Raw genomic sequence first — 20,070 nt, forward strand, 5'->3', positions numbered from 1 at the left:
GCGTCACGGCGGAGAAGGCCCAGGCCATCTGGTTCCACATCGGGAGGAAGAAGCGGGTAATACCACCCGCAAGAGGAAAAATCAGCGAGGGAGTAAAGGCCGCCCAGATCGGAGAAAAAATGAAGTATCTCGTCCTCGTCCTGGACGGCCGATGGACTTTCAAGGACCATTTTGAGGAGCTCGCCCCCGCCTGTAGAGGACGGGCGTAGCGCTGTGACGCCTGATGCCCAACATAGGAGGTCCGGATGAGAGGGAGCGCCGACTGTACGCCGGTGTCATCCGCTCGATGGCCTTGTACGGGGCACCGGTGTCGGTGGAAGAGCTGATGGCCAGAAAGAAGTACAGCGCCAATGTGGCTAGCATTTGGCGACGGGTGGCATCAGGATCGCAACGGGATATCGCACCATCACGCACTAGGCGCACGCCGGACTGGCGGGACACCCACCGATGAACCTGCTGGCGGCAGCACCAGCGCGCACCTATGGGCTCCTGCGCCGCTTCCGCGTAGGGAACCCCGGTCCAGGATCGTAGGAACTCGAAGAAATCGAAGAAAAGAAGTGGGAGATCCGGCGGTCCGTCCTGATGAGGTGGCAGGGCCGACTGCGCAGGCCGGACAGCAACCTCACCGGGCCGTCAGACCCATCATCCCGGTACTGGAAGATTGGATGAGGAGCCGCAGCAAGCGGACATTCCGCCTCACTCAGGTACTCTCCGGGGATGGATGCGTCGGTGAGTACCTGCACATGATCTGGAAGGAGGCGACGCCTGGATGGTGGCATTGCGAAGCGGAGGTGGACTCTGTGCTGCACACGCTGGAGCAGTGCCCAGCTTTGACGCCGGTGAAATGGAGCTCCAGCGGCTCGTAGGATGGGACCTCTCACTCCATGCCATCGTACCCTGCATGGCTGTGAGTGATCGCGTTTGGCGAGCAGTGGCCTCCTGCGCGCAGGTCATGCAGCTGAAGCAGGAGGCGGAGCGGGGTTGTGAAGAGGGGATCCAGACCCGCGGCCGTCTCGGAAGAGGACGCCTGTTGCGGCGTGCGCGACGCAGGCTCGTCGTCCCGCAAGCCGGTGTTAATTTGGCGCAAGGAGGGAATCCCGGATAATCGTCCAGTGAAGAACCTCCGGCTGCGATGCGAGTCCCCGCCCTACACCTTCCCGGCGATCGTCTGGGACCGCGGACGGTCGGCCGATGGAGTGACCGTCGAGAAATCGCCGTCACGGGAGGTGTCGGTGCCGCGCGGGTGTTCTCGCGGTACTGCCAAAGGAAGATGCGGACAGGGCTTGGAAACCCGATGTGAAGACCAGCGAGAGTTGGAGAAGTCCTGGAGAAGCACCAGTGTCTTAGGTTAGCGAAAGCGTTGCGTGTCATCCCGGACCCTCCCATGTGCGAAAAGGACGGAACACCGCACGGGGATTAATGGGAAATAATCCCACAGACCCCCCCCCCTCAGAGGGCCTGGACATCATTGGAAGATTCCTCCTGCGTCAAAAAAAAAGGGTGTCAATCCGTCGCAGAACATTACCAATCCGTATAAAGTCATTCTATTCACCGAATACCTTTACTTCCGAGAAAATAGCTCGTAGTGTTGCTTAATGTTCTCGGTAACATATTATCAGGCATTTTAGCAGACAGACACGACATATCCGCGTATACATATGAACATCGAGAGTCAAAACGTTCGAGAATGTTACCAACTTCAGTAAGTGTCGAGCGACTAACTCAATTGCTTCACCTATCTTGTGAATCCGTGAGTCACACCAGGTAATCCGGGAGCAAATGCCCTGCACTGTATTGGCAGCCAACGCCTTGATGAGCCGTGTGAATGTTGAAGCAGACCATCAACCTGTCGAAGCTCATTACCAACTGGTAAAGAGTCATTCCTTTGATCGAATACCTTACTTTCCAAGAACCTAACCAGCTGTAGCGCGTGTCATGCATAGTGCTCACGGACACAGGTTAGTAGACATTTTAGTAGACGGATACCTTACTTGCGTGTATGATCAAAATTATCGAGAGTCAAGCCATTCGAAAGCGATACCACATTCTTTGAGAGTCGAATAGCTAAGCCAGTAGCTTAAACTATCCTATTATTCCCGTAGTCAAATCCGGAAGTCAATCCGCTGTACACTATTTGCATTGGACACCTTAATTCACGGTTTGAATATTAAAGTAAAGCGTGATGATACCAGTTTAGAACGTTACCAGCTGGCATAAAGACAATCGTTTTCCAGTTCCCATACCTTCCGAGATCCTCTCCCGCTGCATCGAAAGTATAACTTCGACTTCAGAAAAAGAAATTAGATCTTATTTCAGTGATGGGAACCTTTTTTTCATGTATGAGTAAGAGGTTCGAGGGTCAAACCGTTGGTGAACATTACCACATTTTGAGAGAGACGAACGGCTAAGTCAATTGCTTCAAATATGCGGTGGTTCGGAGAGCCAAACAAGGTATTACGGTCCTTTACATCATGTATGAATTAGAAGGTCGGGGGACAAGCAGTACGACAACATTACCACCCTCATTGAGATTCGAATGAATGAATCAGTAACTTCACCTATCTTGCGATTCCGAGAGTCAAACCAGCTATTCCGGGAGTAAATCCGCTGAACAGTATTGTCAATAGACATTCCAATTCACGGTATGAATATTAAAGCGGAGCGTCAAACTGTTTGAGAACATTACCAATTTCTTTACAGACCAATGTTTTGCCGAAAGCGTTACCGTCCGAGAAGCTAACCTGCCGTATCGAGAGTATAACTTCGTGTGTACAGAAACAAAATATAATATATATTAGTGACGGGACCTGAATTACATGTACGATTTGTAAGATCTATGGTCAAACTTTTCGAGAACGATACAACCTTCTTTCAGAATCGAACGGCTACGAAAATAGGATCACCTATCTTATGATTTCGAAAGTCAAATGTGGTATTCAGGGAAGTATATCTGTTGAAGAGTGTTGCCAACTGACACACAAACTCATGGTGTGAACATTAATGTCGGATGTCAAACCGTCGGAGAATATTACCAATTCATATAAAGTCATTGTTTTTACCGAATACGTTGACTTCCGAAATCCTAACCCGTTGTAGCGAGTGTGCTGCTTGATGATCACGAAAGCAAATTAGTAGGCATTTTGGCGGACGAACACAACATTTGTGGGTATAAATATTAACGTCGAGAACCAAAGAGTTGGAAAACATTGCCACCTTTTTTGAGAGTCGCACGGCTAAGATAATAGCTGCACATATCCTGTGATTCCACAAGCCAAGCCAGATATTCCGGGAGTAAACACGCTGTATAGTATTGGCAATGGACACCGTAACTCATGGTTCGAAGGCTGAAGCAGGCGGCAAAGTCGTTCATGAACATTATCTATTGGTGTAGGGTCAAACTCCTGACAGAATGCCTTACCGTTCGGAAGAATAATCCGCTGTGCGGAGAGCATTACGCCGTGTTCAGACGTATGAATTAGTATACCTTTTAGTAGCGGGCACCTTAATTTCATGGATGAGTTGGTAGATCGAGTGTCAAACCGATCGAGAAAGATCCTCTGAGAGACGTACGGCTAAGTTTATAACTTCACATATCCTGTGATTCCGAGAGTCAAAGCAGGTGTTCCGGGAGTAAACTCGCTGTTCAGTATTGGCAGTAGACACTCTCGTTCACTATACACATACTAATATTCAGAGGCAACCGTTGTAGAACAATACTTATTAGTATAGTTTCTAACATTTTACCGATGGCCTCACATTCTTAGAATTAATCACCCTGTATCGAAAGTATAACATCGTACCCAGAGAAAGGAATTTTTATTAATCTTAGTGACAGGCACCTTTATTTCACGTATGAATAAGAGGATCGAGAGGCAAGCTTTCCCAGAATCTTTGAGAGTCGCACGGCTATGTAACTAGCAGTACCTCTACTGTGATTCCAAGGGTCAAATCAGGTATAGCGGAAGAAAATACGCTGAACAGTGTTACCAAGGGACATGTCAATTCATGGTACGAATTTTAATGTCGTCAACCAGACCCTACCTAAATGATTACACTTGCTATGTAGTCGAACGAATGGAGTACATGTACCGACAAGCACATAAAATAACAATAAGACTAACAACATATTGCCATAAACGTACACGCAACTAATTCTGGTGACACTTTTACCATGAAATTCAATTTTTTAAACAAAAAACTTAAAATTTTGCGAAGTATCGAAAATATCACAACGGTAAACTACAGTATGTATAAATAAATGGAAGACTGGGAAGACATGCATACGATACATAAACAAGGTTGCAGAAATTAGTAAAGACCATCCAATAGTATCGCTCCGATGTGCCGTACGCAACTCCACGCCATCGCCGGTCGTGATGCTCCCGCAGCATGGAAACATGTACCGACAACTAAATAAAATTACAAGCATAGCAAAATATTTTCATAAACGTATACTTAACTAATTCCAAAGACACTTTTACTAGGAAATACCGTTTTGGAATTAAAAATTCGGAATATTGAAAACAGACAAAAGTGTGATAAGAGAAAATTACAGTATGAATAACTAAATGAAGACTTGAATCAAATAAATGTGGTTCAAAATCAAGGCTAAAGTAGTTAACGAAGGCCAGCCAGTACTGCCGCTTCGAACTACCGGCGCTACTCTGAAGTCTCGCTCTCGAGTCGCTGCGGCAGCGTGGGTACGTATACAGAGCATTATAGTACAACAAACTTATCAAAATACTGTCATAAGCATACACTCAAATATTCCAAATGGCACTTTTCATAAAAAAATACAAGTTTTTAAATAAAGAATTGGATATTTTGAAAAAAATCGAAAATATCATATGAGGAAGTTGCACCTTAATTTCGTGTATGGATAAGGAGATCGAGAGGCAAGCCGTGTGAGAGCAATTCCACCTTTCTTTCGATTCGATCGGCTAAGTCAGCAGATCCACCTATGCTGTCATTGCGAGAGTCAAACCAGATATTACCGGAGACAATCCGCTTTACAGTATCGGCAATACGCAGCCCCGTACACGGTATAAATATTAAGATACCGAGTCAAACCGTTGTAGCACGTTACATATAGGTACAGTGTCAATTTTTTTTTTACATTCTTACATTCCGAGATGATATCCTGCCGTATCGAGGGTATATCTTCGTGTTCTGAGGAGCGAATTGGTATACATTTTAGTGACGTGAGCCTTAATTTCATGTATAAATTAGATGATCGAGGGCTAAACCGTTCGATAACGTTACTACCGTCTTTGAGAGACGAACGGCTAAGTCAATAGATTCGCGTATCCTGTGGTTCCAAGAGTCAAACTAGATATTCTGGGAGTAATTCGGCTTACAATATTTGCATTAAATAACCTAATTCTGGGCATAAATATTAGAGAACCGAGTCAAACCGCTGCTGAACCTTACCTACTGGTATAGAGGCAAACTTTTACCCGAAGACCTTAACTGCCGAGAAGCTATCCCGCTGCATCGGGAGTCTACTTTCGTATTCGCAGAAACACATTGGCATGCACTTTAATGACGCGCACGTTTAGTCCATGTTTTGAATTAGATGATCGTGGGTCAAAGCGTTCGAGAACATTACCACCATGTCCGAGTGTTGAACGGCTAAGTCAATTGGGTCACCCATCCTGTTATTCCGAGAGTCAAACTAGGTATTCCGGGAGTAAATCTGCTTTACAGTATTGGCATCATACACCCTATTTCACGTTATAAATATTAATGTCCAGAATCAAGCCGTTGTAGAACGTTACGAATTGGTATTGAGTCAATCTTTTACCAAAGGCCTTACCTTTAGAGAAGCTAACCCGCTGTATGTATAGTATAGCTTCGCGTTCAGAGAAACACATTAGTATACATTTCTGAGACGCCGACCTTAATTTTATCCATGAATTTCTAGATCGATATTCAAACCGTTCGACAAAGTGTCCACCATTTTTTAGTGGCGCACAGGTGCATCTGTAGCTTCAACTATCCTGTGATTCCGAGAGTCACTCCAGGTATTCCAGTACTATATAAGCTGTATAGTAGTGGAAATAGACACCTTAATCCACCTTATGAATAATAAGGTAAACAACCCCAGCTCTGTACAACGTTACTCATTGGTATAGTGCCAAACTTTTTACCCATTGCCTTACCTACCGAGAAACAAATCCGCTGTATCGAAAGTATAACTTCGTGTTCGGAGAAGCAAATTTTTACCCAACTTTGACAGGGGCACCTTAATTTCATATATGAATAAAAAGATCGAGTGTTTCATCGTTGTACAACGTTACCACCTTCATTGAGAGTCGCAAAGCTGAGGCAATACCTTCATCAATCCTGTGAATCCGAAAGGCAAAGCAGGTACACCGGGAGTTAATCCGCTGAAGAGTATTGGCAATTGCTCCTGAATTCAGGGCATGAGTATTATCATAGTGAGTCATACCCTTGAAGAACATTACCAATTCGTATAAAGGCATTCCTTTTACCGGATAGCTTACTTTCCTCGAATAAAACCAGTCGTATCGTGAGTATAACTTCATGTTCAGAGGATCAAATTAGCAAACATTTTAGTGAAGGGCACTGTAATTTCATTGTGAATAAGAAGATCGAGTGTCAAACCTTCCGAGAAAGTTGCCATCATCTTTGAGATTTGAACGGGTATATCACTAGCTTCATACATCCTGTGAATCCGACAGTCAAACCAGGTATTCCGGGTGTAAATCCGCTTAACCGTGTGGGCACTAATATTGTCAATGTACACAGTCAAACCGTTGTAGACGGTTACCTATTGGTAGAGAATCAAACTTTGCACCCACGGTCTTAGTTTTCGTGAACCAAACCCGCTGTGTCGTTCGTATAACTTCGTCTTCAGGGCAGAAAATTCGTATACACTTTATGTCTGGGCTCCTTCATTTCGTGTTTGGTTTAGAAGACCGAATGTCAATCTGTTCGAGAACAATGCCATCTTCTTAGAGTGTCGAACGGCTAAGTCAATAGCTTCACCTATCCATTGATTCCGAGAGTCATATCAGGTAATCCGAGAGTAAATCCGCCGACGGGAATTGGCAGTGGACACCTTAATTCACAGCCTGAATATTAACGTAGAGCATCGATCCGTTTGAGAACGTTACCAACTGCAGTAGAGTTAAACGAATTTCCGAAGACCTCATCCTCCGATAAACTATCCCGCTGTATCGAGAGTATAATACCGTGTTCGGGTGTACGAACTAATATACATTTTAGTGACGGGCGCCTTAATTCACGGTTTAAATATTAAAGTAGAGCGTTAAACCGTCTGAGAGGGTTACCAGTTGGTATAAAGTCAAACCTTTTAACGAAACCTTCCCCGCCGATGAGGTAACAAACACCATCGAGACTATAACTTCGTGTTTAGAGAATCCTATTAGTACACATTATAATGATTGCATCCTAACCTTATGTATTAATAGAATGTGGTGGGTAAAAGAGTACGAGGACGTTACCACCCGCAATGATATTCGTTCGGCTAAATGAATAGCTTCTCATATTCCGAGAGTGATACCAGGTATTCCTGGAGCAAATCCGCTAAAGAGTATTGGGAATAAGCACCTGGATTCACAGTTTCAATATTAACGTAGAGGGTCAAACAGTTTGAGATTGTTGCGAATTGGATTAAAGTCAAACGCTTTAAAGAAGACCTTGCCTTCCGCAAACATCACTCGCTTCATCGAGAGTATAATTTCGTGCTCACAGATTCAAATTTGTATACATCTTAGTGAGGAACCACAATTTCATTCATGGGATATATGATAGAGAGGCTACCTGGTCCAAAGCATTACTACCATCATTGAGAGGCGCACAGCTTAGTCAATAGCTTCACCTATCCTGTGATTCCGGGTGTCAAATCAGCCATTCCTGGAGCAAACCCGCTGAACATTATTGGTTGTAGATACCTTAATTAATGGAATGAGTAATAAAGTAGAGAGTCAGACCATGGGTGAATGTTGCGTATTGTTATAGAGTCAAACTTTTTACCGAAGACCGTACCTTCGGTGGACCTGACCCGCTGCATCAAGAATTCAACTTCGTGTACAGAGGAAGAGGTATTCATTTCAGTGATGGGCACATAGTCTCCGTGAATGAATTACAAGATTGAGTGTCAAACCGTTCGAGAACTTTACAACCTTCTGTGAGGGACGAAAAGCCAAGTCAGTAGCTTCAGCTATCCTGTGCTTGCGAGGATCAAACCAGTTATTCCGGGTGTATATACGCTGAAGGGTATTTCCAATAGATACCTTAATTCACAGTATAAATATTTAGGTACTGAGTAAAACCGCTGAAGATCATTAGGAATCAAAATAATCTAATTCCGTTTACCCAATACATTACCTTCCGAGAACCTAACCTGCTGCAGCAAGAGCCTTGGATAGTGTTGGGGGAAACAAATTAGTAGACACATTAACAGTCGGACACGTTAATTGCATGAATCAATAGTAAGATGGAGGGTAAATTCATGAGAGAACGGTACCACCTGCCGTGAGAGTCGAACGGCTACGTCAATAGCTTCACTTATCATGCGACTCCGAGAGTCAAACTAGGTAATCCCGGGAGTGAAACCGCTGAACAGTATTGGCAATAGACACTATAATTCACGGTTTGAACATTAAAGTAGAAAGACAAACTGTAGGCGATCGTTACCAAATGGTATAGAGTTACTCGTTTTACCGAAGGCCTTACTTTCCGAGAACCGACCACTTTGTACGAGGAGTATAACCTCGTGTCCAGAGAAACAAATTACCATTCGCATTAGTGACGTGCACCAACAATTCATGTATGAATTAGAATATGAAGTGTCAATCTTTTCGAGAACTTTCTCACCTTCCTTGTGAGTCGGACGGCTGAGTCAATAGCTTCACATGTCCAGTGGTTCGGCGAGTCAAACCAGCTATTCCTGGAATAAATTCGCTGAACAGTATTGTCAATAGACAGCATAATTCACGGTTTGAATACTAAAGTACTCGTAAAAGCGCTTGACGGCATTGCCAATTGGTGTAAAGTCAAACACATTATCAATGTCCTTACCATCGGAGAAGCTACCTTGCCGTTCTGTAAGTATAACTTCTTGCTCACAGAACGAAATTAGTATTGATATTAGTGAAGGGCACTTTATCAACTTGTATGAGTCAGAATATCAAGGGCCAAACACATCGAGAACGTTGCCACCATCTGTGGGAGACGAACGGCTAGGCGAAAGGCGTCATCTATCCTGCGATTCCGAGCGTCACACCGCGTATTCCGGAAGTGAATCCGCTGTATGGTATTGCCAATAGCCAATAGTCGATGGTCAATCCGTTGGAGAACATTACCAATTGGAATACAGTCATTCTTCCTACCGAACACATTACCTTCCTAGAACCTAACCCACTGTAGGGAGTGTCATGCTTAGTGCCCAGGGAATGAAATTTGTAGACATTATAGCAGAAGCACAGCTTGTTTTCGTATATGAATTAGAAGATCGAATGTAATTCCGGTCGAGAATGTCACTATCATCTTTGAGAATCGAACGGCTAAGGGTCTAGCTTCTACTATCCTGTTATTCCGATATCCGAACCAGGTATTCCGAGAGTCATTCCGCTGTACACTGTTTGCAATGGACTCCTCAATTTGCGGTTGAATATTAAAGTAGAACGCCAGGCCATTCGGAATAGTTAGTAATATGTATATATTGATTCCTTTTCCGAATGCCTTTCCTTCTCCAACCTATCTCGCTGTATCAAGAGTATATCTTCGAGTTCAGAGAATCAATGTAGTATATATTTTAGTGACTTGCACCTTAATTGCGCTCTCCAATAAGATTATCTTCCGTTAAACCGCTCGAGATCTATATCACGTCCTTTGACAATCGCACAGCTACGTCAATAAATCACCTGTCCTGTGGTTCCCAGAGTCTAACCAGATATTCCAGGAGTATATCCGCTCCACAGTATTCTCAGCAGACACCTTAATTTACAGTACTGAATATTAAGCTGGAGAGTCAAACCGTTGGTGAACATCTACCAATTGGTACACCGTCATTCTCCTTAACCAATACTTTACCTTCCGAGAACTGATCGCGCTGTACGGAGTGTCATGTTTGTCGTCAACGGAAACTAACTAGTAGACATACTTGCAGACGGAGACCATATTTTCCTGAATAAATATAAAGATCGAGAGTCAAGCCGGTAGAGATCGTTACCACCTTGATTGAGACTCGACCCGTTTAGTTAACACCTTCCCCTATCCTGCTATTCCGAGGGTCAAACCAGGTATAGCGACAGTAAATCCGACGTACATTATTGGCATCACTCATCATACTTCAGGCCATTAAAGTACAGAGCCAAACCATTGTAGAGCGTTACCTACTGGTATGGAGTCAAACTTCATACTGAAGGACTTACCCTCCCAGCACATTATCCACTGTATTGAAAGTATAATTTTGAGATGAGAGAAGCAAAGTAGTACACATTTTAGTGACAAGTACCTTAATTTCATGTATGAATTAGCAGATCGAGATGCAACCTGTTCCAGAACGTTACAACCCATATGCCGAGTCACACAGCGGAGTCAATGGCTTCATCTATCCTGTGATTGCGAGGGTCAGACCAGGTCTTCCGGGAGTCAATCCACATTGCTGTATTGACAGCATACACGTTAGTTCACGGCATAAATATTCATGTTGAGAGTCAAACCGTCGGGGAACATTACGAATTGGTATAACGTAATTCATTTAACTAATACATTACGCTCGAAGTAACTATCCCGCTGCAGCGAGTGTCTTGCTTAGTGCTCACAGAAACAAATTAGAAGAGGTTTAGCAGGCGGACACCTTATATTAATGTGTCAATAGGAAGATCGAGGGTCAATCCGTTGCGAGTACGATAACACCATATATGAGAGTCGAACTGTAAAATCGATAGCTACACCTATGCTGTGATACCGAGAGCCAAACCAGGTATTCCGTGAGAAAATCGGCTGTGCAGAATTGGCAATAGGCACCCTGGCTCACGATATAAATATTAATCTACGGAGTCAAACCGTTGTAGAATGTTACTTATTGGAATAGTGTCAAACTTTTCGCAGAAGGCCCTGCCTTGGAGAAGCTGAACCGCGGTATCCTCAGTATGAATTCGTGTTGAGAGAAGCAAAGTACTATACGATTTAGTGACGAGGGCCTCAATTTCATGTATGTATTAGAAGATCGAGTGTCAAACCGTTCGAGGACGTTACCACCTTCGGTGAGGGGCGAACGGCTATGTCTATAGCTTATCCTATGTACTGATTCGTAGAGCCAAACCAGGTGATCCTGGAGTTACTCCGCTGTACAGTATTGGGAATAGACACCTCAGTTCAGGGTTTCCATGATAACGTAGAGCATCAAACCGTTGTAGAACTTTTCCCGTTCTTATATGTTCAATCCTTTTACCGAAGCCCTTACCATTCGAGAACATAACTGGCTGTATCGAGGGTATAACGTCGTCTTCAGAGAAACAAATTATTATCCCTTCTAGCCACTGGCACCCTAATTTCATGTATGAATTAAAAGATCGATGGTCAAGCCGTTAGAGAACGATAGCACCTTCCTTGAGAGTCGAACGGCTAAGTCAATCTCTTCACCTATCCTGTGATTCCGAGAGAAAGACCTGGTATTCCGCGACTAAACCCGCAGTATTGTATTGGAATTTCACACGCTGTATTACGTTATCAATATTAAGGAACAGACTCTAACCATTGTAGAACGTTACCTATTGGTATAGTGTCAAACTTTTTACAGAAAGCATTACCTACCGTGGACCAATCCCGCCGTATCGAGAGTGTAACTTTGCGCTCAGAAAAGCATATTAGTTTACATTTTAGAGACAGGCACATTAATTTCATGTATGGATTAGAAGCTCTACGGGCAATCTGTTCCAGAATGTTACCACTCTCTTCGCGAGTTGCACAGCTTAGTCAGTAGATTCAACTGTCCTGTGATTCCGTGAGTCAAACCAGGAATTCTGGGTGTGAATCCGGTGAACAGTTTTGGCAAAAGATATAATAATTCACCGTATGATTATTAAAGTACAGTGTCAAACCGTTAGAAGTCGTTAGCAATTGGTAAAAATTCATACACTTTAAGGAAGGCCATACCTTCCGAGAGCTCGACCCGCTGCATCGTGAGCATAACTTCGTGCTCGGAAAAAGAAATTGGATCTTATGTCAGTGATGGGCTGCTTGTCCTGGTGCATGCGTTAGAAGATCAAGGGTCACATCGTTCCAGAACGATACCACCTCCATTGAGAGACGCACTACGAAGTCAATAGCTCCACCTATCCCCTTATTCCGAGAGTCAAGCCAGGTATTATCGGAGTGAATGAGCTGTTCAATATTGGCAGCATACACCCTATATCACCATATAAATATTAATGTCCAGAGTCAAACCGATGGAGATCGTTACCTGATGCATTGTAGTCAAACCTTTCACCAAAGACCATACTTTCAGAGAAGCTAACCCGCTGTATTGAGATTATAACTTCGTGTTCAGAGGAACAAACTAGTATACATTTCAGTGACGAGCACCTTACTTTCATGCCAGAATTAAAAGATCGAGGGAAAAACCCTTCCAGATCGTTGCCACCTTCTGTGAGAGCCGAACGGCTAAGTCAATAGTTTTACGTATAGTGTGATTTCGAGAGTCAAAGCAGGTATTCAGGAAGTATCACCGCTGTAGAGTTTTGGTAATGAACACCTTAATTCGCCGTTTAAATATTACAGTAGAGCGTCGAACCGTTTGATAACAATACCAATTCGTATAAAGTCATTCCATTTTTGAATACATTACCTTCTAAGACCCAAGCCTGCTGTAGCGAGTGTCCTGCTTAATGTAAACGGAAACAAATTAGGAGCCGTTTTCGAAGACGGAGACAACATGTTTGTGTATAAGTATTAACATCATGAGTCAATGCGTTCGAGAACGTTACCTTCTTCTTTGAGTGTCGCACATCTAAGTCAATTGCTGCACATATCCTGTGATTCCGAAAAGCAAATCAGGTACTCAATAATATACCGCGAATTAATGTGTCTAGAGCCAATACTATGGCTCTATAGTATGGACTTCGCCTAGAACAATTGACTTAATACCGATTGGTAACGTTCTCAGACGGTTTGACGATATACTCAGTATTTGAACCGCGAGTCAAGTTGTCCATCGCCAATACCATAGAGCGCATGGAGTCCCGGAATACTTGGTTTCACTCTCTAGATAAGAGGATATATGTAGCTATTGACTTAGATGTGCGAGTTTCAAAAATGTTGATAACGTCTTCGAACGCTTTGACCATTAGCCTGCTAACTCAGTAGTGATACTATGGCACCTGTAACTAAATTTAGCACTAACTGGCTTCTCTGTGCACTAATTTATTCTCTCGATGAAGCGGGTTATCATCTCGGAAGATAAAACGTTCGGTAAATAGTTTGACTCCATTCAAATAGGTATCGTTCTGTAACGGTTTGAAGCTCTACTTTAATATTGAAACCATTAATAAATGTGCCTATTTCCAATAATGCACACGCATTTATACTCGAAGTACCTGGTTTGACTGTAGGAATGACAGTATAGGTGTAGCTATTTATTTAGCAGATCGACACTCGAGAGAGGTGGTTATGTTCTCAAACGATATGACTCTTCACCTTCTCTTATTCACACGTGAAATTATGGTGCCTGTCAATAAACTGTATGCTGATTTGCCTCTCTGAGCAAAAGCTTATACCTGGCCTCACTCTCGGAATCACAGGGTAGATGAAGTCATTGATATAGCCGTCTGACTCTAATAGAGGGTGGTAGAGTTCTCGAACGCTTTGACAGTCCATCATCTAATGCGTACATGAAATTGAGATGCCCATTACTGTGTTGTATACTCATTTCATCATCTGAACACTATGAAAGTCACTCTCTACAGTGGGAAAATTTCGTGGAGGATAAGGACTTCCGTTAAGTTTGACACCATACCCATACGTAACCGTCTACAACGATTTGACTCGGTACTTGAGTGTTTATACCGTGAACTAAGGTGTCCAATGCCGAAACCGATTTACCAACCGAATTAGTCCTCGAATAACAGGCTTGACTCACAGAATAACAGGATAGGTTAAGCTATTCACGTAGCCGTTCGACTCTCACAGCAGGGTGGTATGGTTCTTGATCGGTTTGACACTTTACCTTTCGATTCACACATGAAATTAAGGTGCTGGTCACTAAAATGTGTACTAATTTGCTTCTCTGAACGCAAAGTCATACCCTCGATTGTGCGGGTTATCCTCTCGGAAGGTATGGCATTCTGTAAGAAGTTAACTCTGAAGGACTAGATAACGTTCTCAGTGGTTTGACTCTGTACTTTAGTGTTCATACCGTGCATTGGGAAGTCTGATGCCAATACAGTAGTGCCTGTTTCCTCCCGGAATACCTGGTGCGACCCTCGGAAGGCAGTATAGGTGAAACTTTTGATTTATACCTTCAACTCACAAAGATGGCGGCTACGTTCGCGAACGGGTTGATACTCAATTTTCGAATACATACATGGAATTGAGGTGCGCGTCACTAAAATGTATACTATTGTGATTTTCTGAACACGAAGTTATACTCTAGATACAGCGGGTGAGCTTCTCGGAGGTAAGGCATTTTTTGGAAAGTTTGAATCTATACCAATACGTAACGTGCTACAATGGATAGACTCTGTACTGTTTTATTTATTATGTGAAATAGTGTGCCTAATGCCCATACTGATCAGCATATTCAGGAATACCACGTTTGGTTCTCGGTGTAACAGGATGGATGATGCTATTGACTCAGCCGTTCTATTCTAAATGATGATGGTATCGTTTTCGAACGGTTTGACACTCGGTCCTCGAATTCATCATGGAATTAAGGTGCCCGTGACTAAAATTGATAGTAATGAGTTCCACTGAACAAGATGCTATACTCTCGATACAGCAGGATATTTTCTCGATGGTGAGGCATTCGATGAAACTAATGAACTTAAACAAATTAGTAACGATCCCAAATGAATTGTCACTGTATTTTAATATTCAAACCGCGAGTCTCTTGCCAATACTGTATACCGCACGTAATCGCGGTGTATCGGGTTGACATACAGAATCACAGGATAGATGAAGCGGTAGACTTAGCCGGGCGCCACTCATAGAAGGTGGTAACATTCACGAATTGATCGTCCCTCCATTTCTAATTCATGCATGAAATTAAGTGTCTCGTCACTAAAACGAATACTATCTCAGACCTCTGAACTCGGCGTTAAACTGTCGATAAGGCTGCTTAGTTTTTCGGGGTATAATGCATTCTGTACGAAGTTTGACACTACAGGAATAGGTAACGTTCTACTACGGCGGAACGGCTAGCTTTAATACTCAAACCGTGAATTGTGGTGTCTATTGCCAACAATTTATACCGCATTTACTCCCGGTATACCTGGTTTAACATTCGGAGTCTCAAGATATGTGAATCTATTCACTTAGCCGTTCGAATCCCATAGAAGGTGGCAACGTTATCGAACGGTTTGACCATCGATCTCTTAATTCATAGAATAACTTGAGGTGCTCGTCACTGAAATGAAGACTAATTTCTTTCTCTGAACACGAAGTTATACTCTAGAAAAGACGAGATTGCTTCTCCGAAGGTAAGGCCATCGGTAATTTCTTTGACCTTATACAAATTAGCAATAATCCCGAACGCTTGAACGGTATACTATACTATTCACATCGTGAATTAAGGTGCCTATTGGAAGTAAGCTTCAGTGGATTTACTACAGGAATATCTGGTTTGAATCTCCGAATCACAAGATTCGTGATGCTACTGATTTGCCTATGCCAATCTCAAAGAGGTTGGTAACGGCCACAAACGGTATGACGATCTACTTTAATATTCAATCCCTGAATTAAGGTGTCTATTGCCAATAGTGTACAGAGGATTGACTCTCAGAGTACGCGGTTTGACCTTCGGAATCACGTGGTAGGTGATGTTATTAACTTAGACGTTCTTCTCTTAAGGAAGATGGTAAAGTTCTCGAACTGTCTGACGCTCGATCTTCTAATTCGCAAATGAAATAAAGATGATATGCAGTCGAAACAGCGCATTAGGATATCGGATGGGGAAATCTTCGGTAAAACGTTTGACATTATACCATCTGGAAACTTTCACAATCGGTTTCACACTCAACTTTAGTATTGTAACCGTGAATTATGGTGTCTATTGCTTATAGTGTACGGCAGGTTGACTCTTTATATACCTAATGCGACACTCGGAATCACAGGTTAGGTGAAACTATCGACTCAACCATTCGACTGTCAAACAAGGCGGTAAAGTTATGGAAGAGTTACATACACGATCTTCTAATCCATATATGAAAATAAGGTGTCGTTCTGCAACAAGATCCACTCGCTTGTTTCTATGAGCAATAGGTATGACACTCTCTGCGTCGGGTTAGGTTCTAGGATGGTAATATATTCGGTAGAGGAATGACTGTCCATTGGTATACAGTCTCCGGCATATTGACCTGCCGCGTTAATATTCATACCGTGAATTACGATGACGATTGCCAATACTGTACGGCGGATTGACTCCCGGAATACCTGGTTTGACTCTACGGAATTATGGAATATCTGAAGTTATTGACTCATACGTTCGAATCTCACACAAGGTGGTAACGTTCTCCAATGGTTTGACACTAGATCTTCTAATTCGAAAACGGAATTAAGATGACCGTTACTAAAACGTGTACCAATTTGTTCCTCTGACCACGAGTTTATACCGTTGAGTGGGAGGCTTAGCTTCATGGAGGGTAAGGTCTTCGGTAAAATGTGTAACTTTATATATATTCTTATCGTTCTCAAACCGTTTCTCGCTCTACTGTAATATTCCAACCGGGAATTAAGGTGTTTATTGCCAAAACACTTCAGCGGATTTAGTCCAGGTATACCTGGTGTGATTCTCCGTTTCACTGTATAGGTAAAGCTATTGACTTATCTGTTTGACTTCAAAGAGGGTGGTAACGATCGCAAGCGGTTTGACGCCCTGTTTTAGTATCGAAGCCGTCAATGAAGGTGTATATTACCGCTACTGATCAATGGATTTGCTCCCCGGTTTGACTGTCGGAATCGCAGGATGTGAAAAGCTATTCACGCAGCTATTCATCTCTCACAAAAGGTGGCAACGTTCTTGAGCAGTTTGACCCTCAATCTTCTAATTCATTCATGTAATTAAGGTGCCTGGCACTAAAATGCATACTCATTTGTTGATCTGAGTACCTAGTTAAACTCTCAATATAGCGCATTATGCTTTAGGACGGTATGGTCATCAATAATGCGATTGACTTTATACCAACTGGAAACGTTCTCAGACGGTTTGTAGTTATACAGTAATATTCAAAAATTGAATGAAGCAGTCTATTACCACTACCGTTCAGAGGATTTACTCTCGGAATATCTGGTTTTTCTCTCCGTACTAGAGGATAGGTAAAGCCATTGGCATAGCCGCTCGACTCTCATAGAAAGTGGAATCGTTATCTAACGGTTCGACACTCGATATTCTAATTCGTATATGAGATTAAGATGCCCGTCACTAAAATGATCACCAATTTGTTTCTCTTAACGCGAAGTTATACTTTTGATACGGCGGATTTGATTCTCGGAGAACAAGGCCTCTGGGAATCAGAATGACTGCATTCAACATATTGTTAACGATCATCAATGGTTTGACACTGTGCGTGAATAGTTAATGCTTAGTTCTCGGTTTGAATAAGAATATATAGCGTCAATCTCTTTGTGAACGAGACAAATTGGCAAAACGTCACACAATTTACCGCATACCTTACCATCCGAGAACATATCCCGCTGTATCGTGGGAATAACGTTGTTCTCAGCGAAATAAATTAGTATACGTTTTTGTGACGTGCAGCTAAATTTCATGTATGAATTAGAATATCGATTGTCAAACCGTTCAAAAACGTTGCCACCCTCTTTGTCAGTCGAACGGCTAAATCCATTGCATCACCTAGCCTGTGATTGCGAGAGCCGTATCAGGTAATCGAGGAGTAAATCCGATCAACAATGTCGGCAAGGGACACCATAATTCACGGTATGAATATTAAACTACAGTGAAAAACCGTTGTAGATCGTTAACAATTTGTATATAGTCATTCTCCTTACCGTAGGCCTTATCTTTCGAGAACCTCACCCGCTTCGTCGAGAATGTAACTTCGTGTCCAGAGGAACAAATTAGTACACATCTTATTGACGTCCACCATAATTTCAGGTATGAATTCGATGCTCGAGTGAGAAACCGTGCGAGACTGTAACAACCTTCTTTGGGATTCGAACAGCTTTTTAATAGCATCACCTATACTATTATTCCGAGTGTCGAAACCAGGTATTCCGGGCCTAAATCCGCTGAACAGTAGTGGCATTAGATATCTTAATTCACGGATTTATTATTAAAGTAGGGCATCAATCCATTTCAGAACGTCACCTATTGCTATACAGTCTTAGCTTCCGAGAAGCTAACCCGCTGTATCAAGGGTATAACTTCGCCTTCAGAGAAACAAATTGGTATACATTTCGGTGACGGCACCTTAATTTCATGTACGTATTAGGTGATCGGGATGCAGACTGACCCAGATCGTTACCACCTTCTTCGAGAATGTCACATCCATGACAATAGCTTCACCTGTCAAGTGATTCGGAGAGTCAAGCCTGGTACTGTCCGAGTAAATCCGCTGAGCAGTATTGGTAATAGATACCTCAATTCACGGTTTGAATATTAAACTAGTCCGTCACTCTATTTGAGAACGTTACAATTTGGTATAAAGTCAAACGTTTTACTGAAGACCTATCCCTCCGAATGTATAACTCAATGTATTCATCAGATAGACAAATTAGTATAAATTTTAGTGGTGGGCACCGAAACTTCATGTAGGATAGAAGATCTAGTATCTACCCGTTCGAGAAATTTACAACCTTCCTTGAATGTTGCACACCTAAGTCACTAGCTGCAGCTGTCTTCTTATTCCGAGAGGCAAGTCAGCTATTCGAGGAGTAAATATGCTGAAAAGTATTGACAATAAACACCTCAACTCGCAGTATGAGTGTCAAAGTACAGAGTCAAACCGCTGGAGAAAGTTACCACCATCTCTGAGTGACGTACGGCTATGTCAGTCGCTTCGGTTGTCTTGTTATTCGGAGCGTCAAACCAGATATACTTGGAGCAAATCCGCCGAACGCTAGTTCCAATAAATACCATAATTCGCGGTTTGAATATCAAAGAAGACCGACAAACCGTTTCTGATCATTGGCGATTAGTATAAAATCAAACGATTTACCGAAGACCATTCCGGCAGCGAATTTCACGCGCTTCATTGAAAGTATAACTTCTTGTTCAGAGAAAGAAATTCGTACTCATTTCAGTGACCGGCACCATAGTTTCATGTGTGAAGTAGAATATCGATGGTCACACATTTCGAGAAAGTTATCATCTTCTTTGAGATTCGAACCGTTAAGCCAATAGCTGCATATATCCTGTGATTCCAAATGACAGACCAGTTATTCCGGGAGTAAATGAGCTGTACAGTAATGGTAATAGATACCTATATTCGCGGTTTCAGTATAACAGTACCGCGTCAAACCATTGTAGATCGTTACGTATTCGTATAGAGTCAAACTCTTCAACGAAGGTGCTACCGTCCGAAAAACTAACCCGTTGTATCGAGAGTATAACTTCGTGCTCAGGGAAAGAAAATAGTCGTCATTTCAGTGACGGTCACGTTCACTTCAAGTGTGAATTAGATGATCGAGGGTCAAAACGTTCGAGATCGATACCACGTTCAGTGAGATTTGAAAGGCCCAGTCAGAAGCTTCACCCATCATGCTATTCCGTGAGTCAATCCAGCTAATCCGGGAATAAATCCACTGAAGAGTATTGGCAATAGACACCATAATTCACGGCATAAGTATTAAAACTGAGCGTCAATCCATTTGCCAATGTCACCAATTGGTAAGATGTCA

The 20,070-nt window shown here is 42.8% G+C and overlaps 1 protein-coding gene across 1 annotated transcript; it reads left to right on the forward strand.

Moving 5' to 3' along the window:
• The first annotated feature begins 223 nt into the window (after positions 1 to 223).
• On the forward strand, positions 224 to 866 carry LOC143221532 (uncharacterized). The gene is made up of 2 exons (XM_076446959.1): positions 224 to 328; positions 384 to 866. The coding sequence occupies exons 1-2, from the start codon at positions 224 to 226 to the stop codon at positions 864 to 866; spliced, it is 588 nt and encodes a 195-aa protein (XP_076303074.1).
• Positions 867 to 20,070: the final 19,204 nt, after the last annotated feature.

The sequence above is a fragment of the Lasioglossum baleicum genome, unplaced genomic scaffold (genome assembly GCF_051020765.1).
Source record: "Lasioglossum baleicum unplaced genomic scaffold, iyLasBale1 scaffold2613, whole genome shotgun sequence".
In the NCBI taxonomy this organism is placed as follows: domain Eukaryota; kingdom Metazoa; phylum Arthropoda; class Insecta; order Hymenoptera; family Halictidae; genus Lasioglossum; species Lasioglossum baleicum.

Bases quoted from the DNA above. Each gene is read 5' to 3' on its own strand.
- LOC143221532 (XM_076446959.1), top strand. From the start codon at position 224: ATGCCCAACATAGGAGGTCCGGATGAGAGGGAGCGCCGACTGTACGCC. The intron at 329-383 runs GCCAGAAAGAAG...GGGTGGCATCAG, and splicing joins TGTCGGTGGAAGAGCTGATG to GATCGCAACGGGATATCGCA.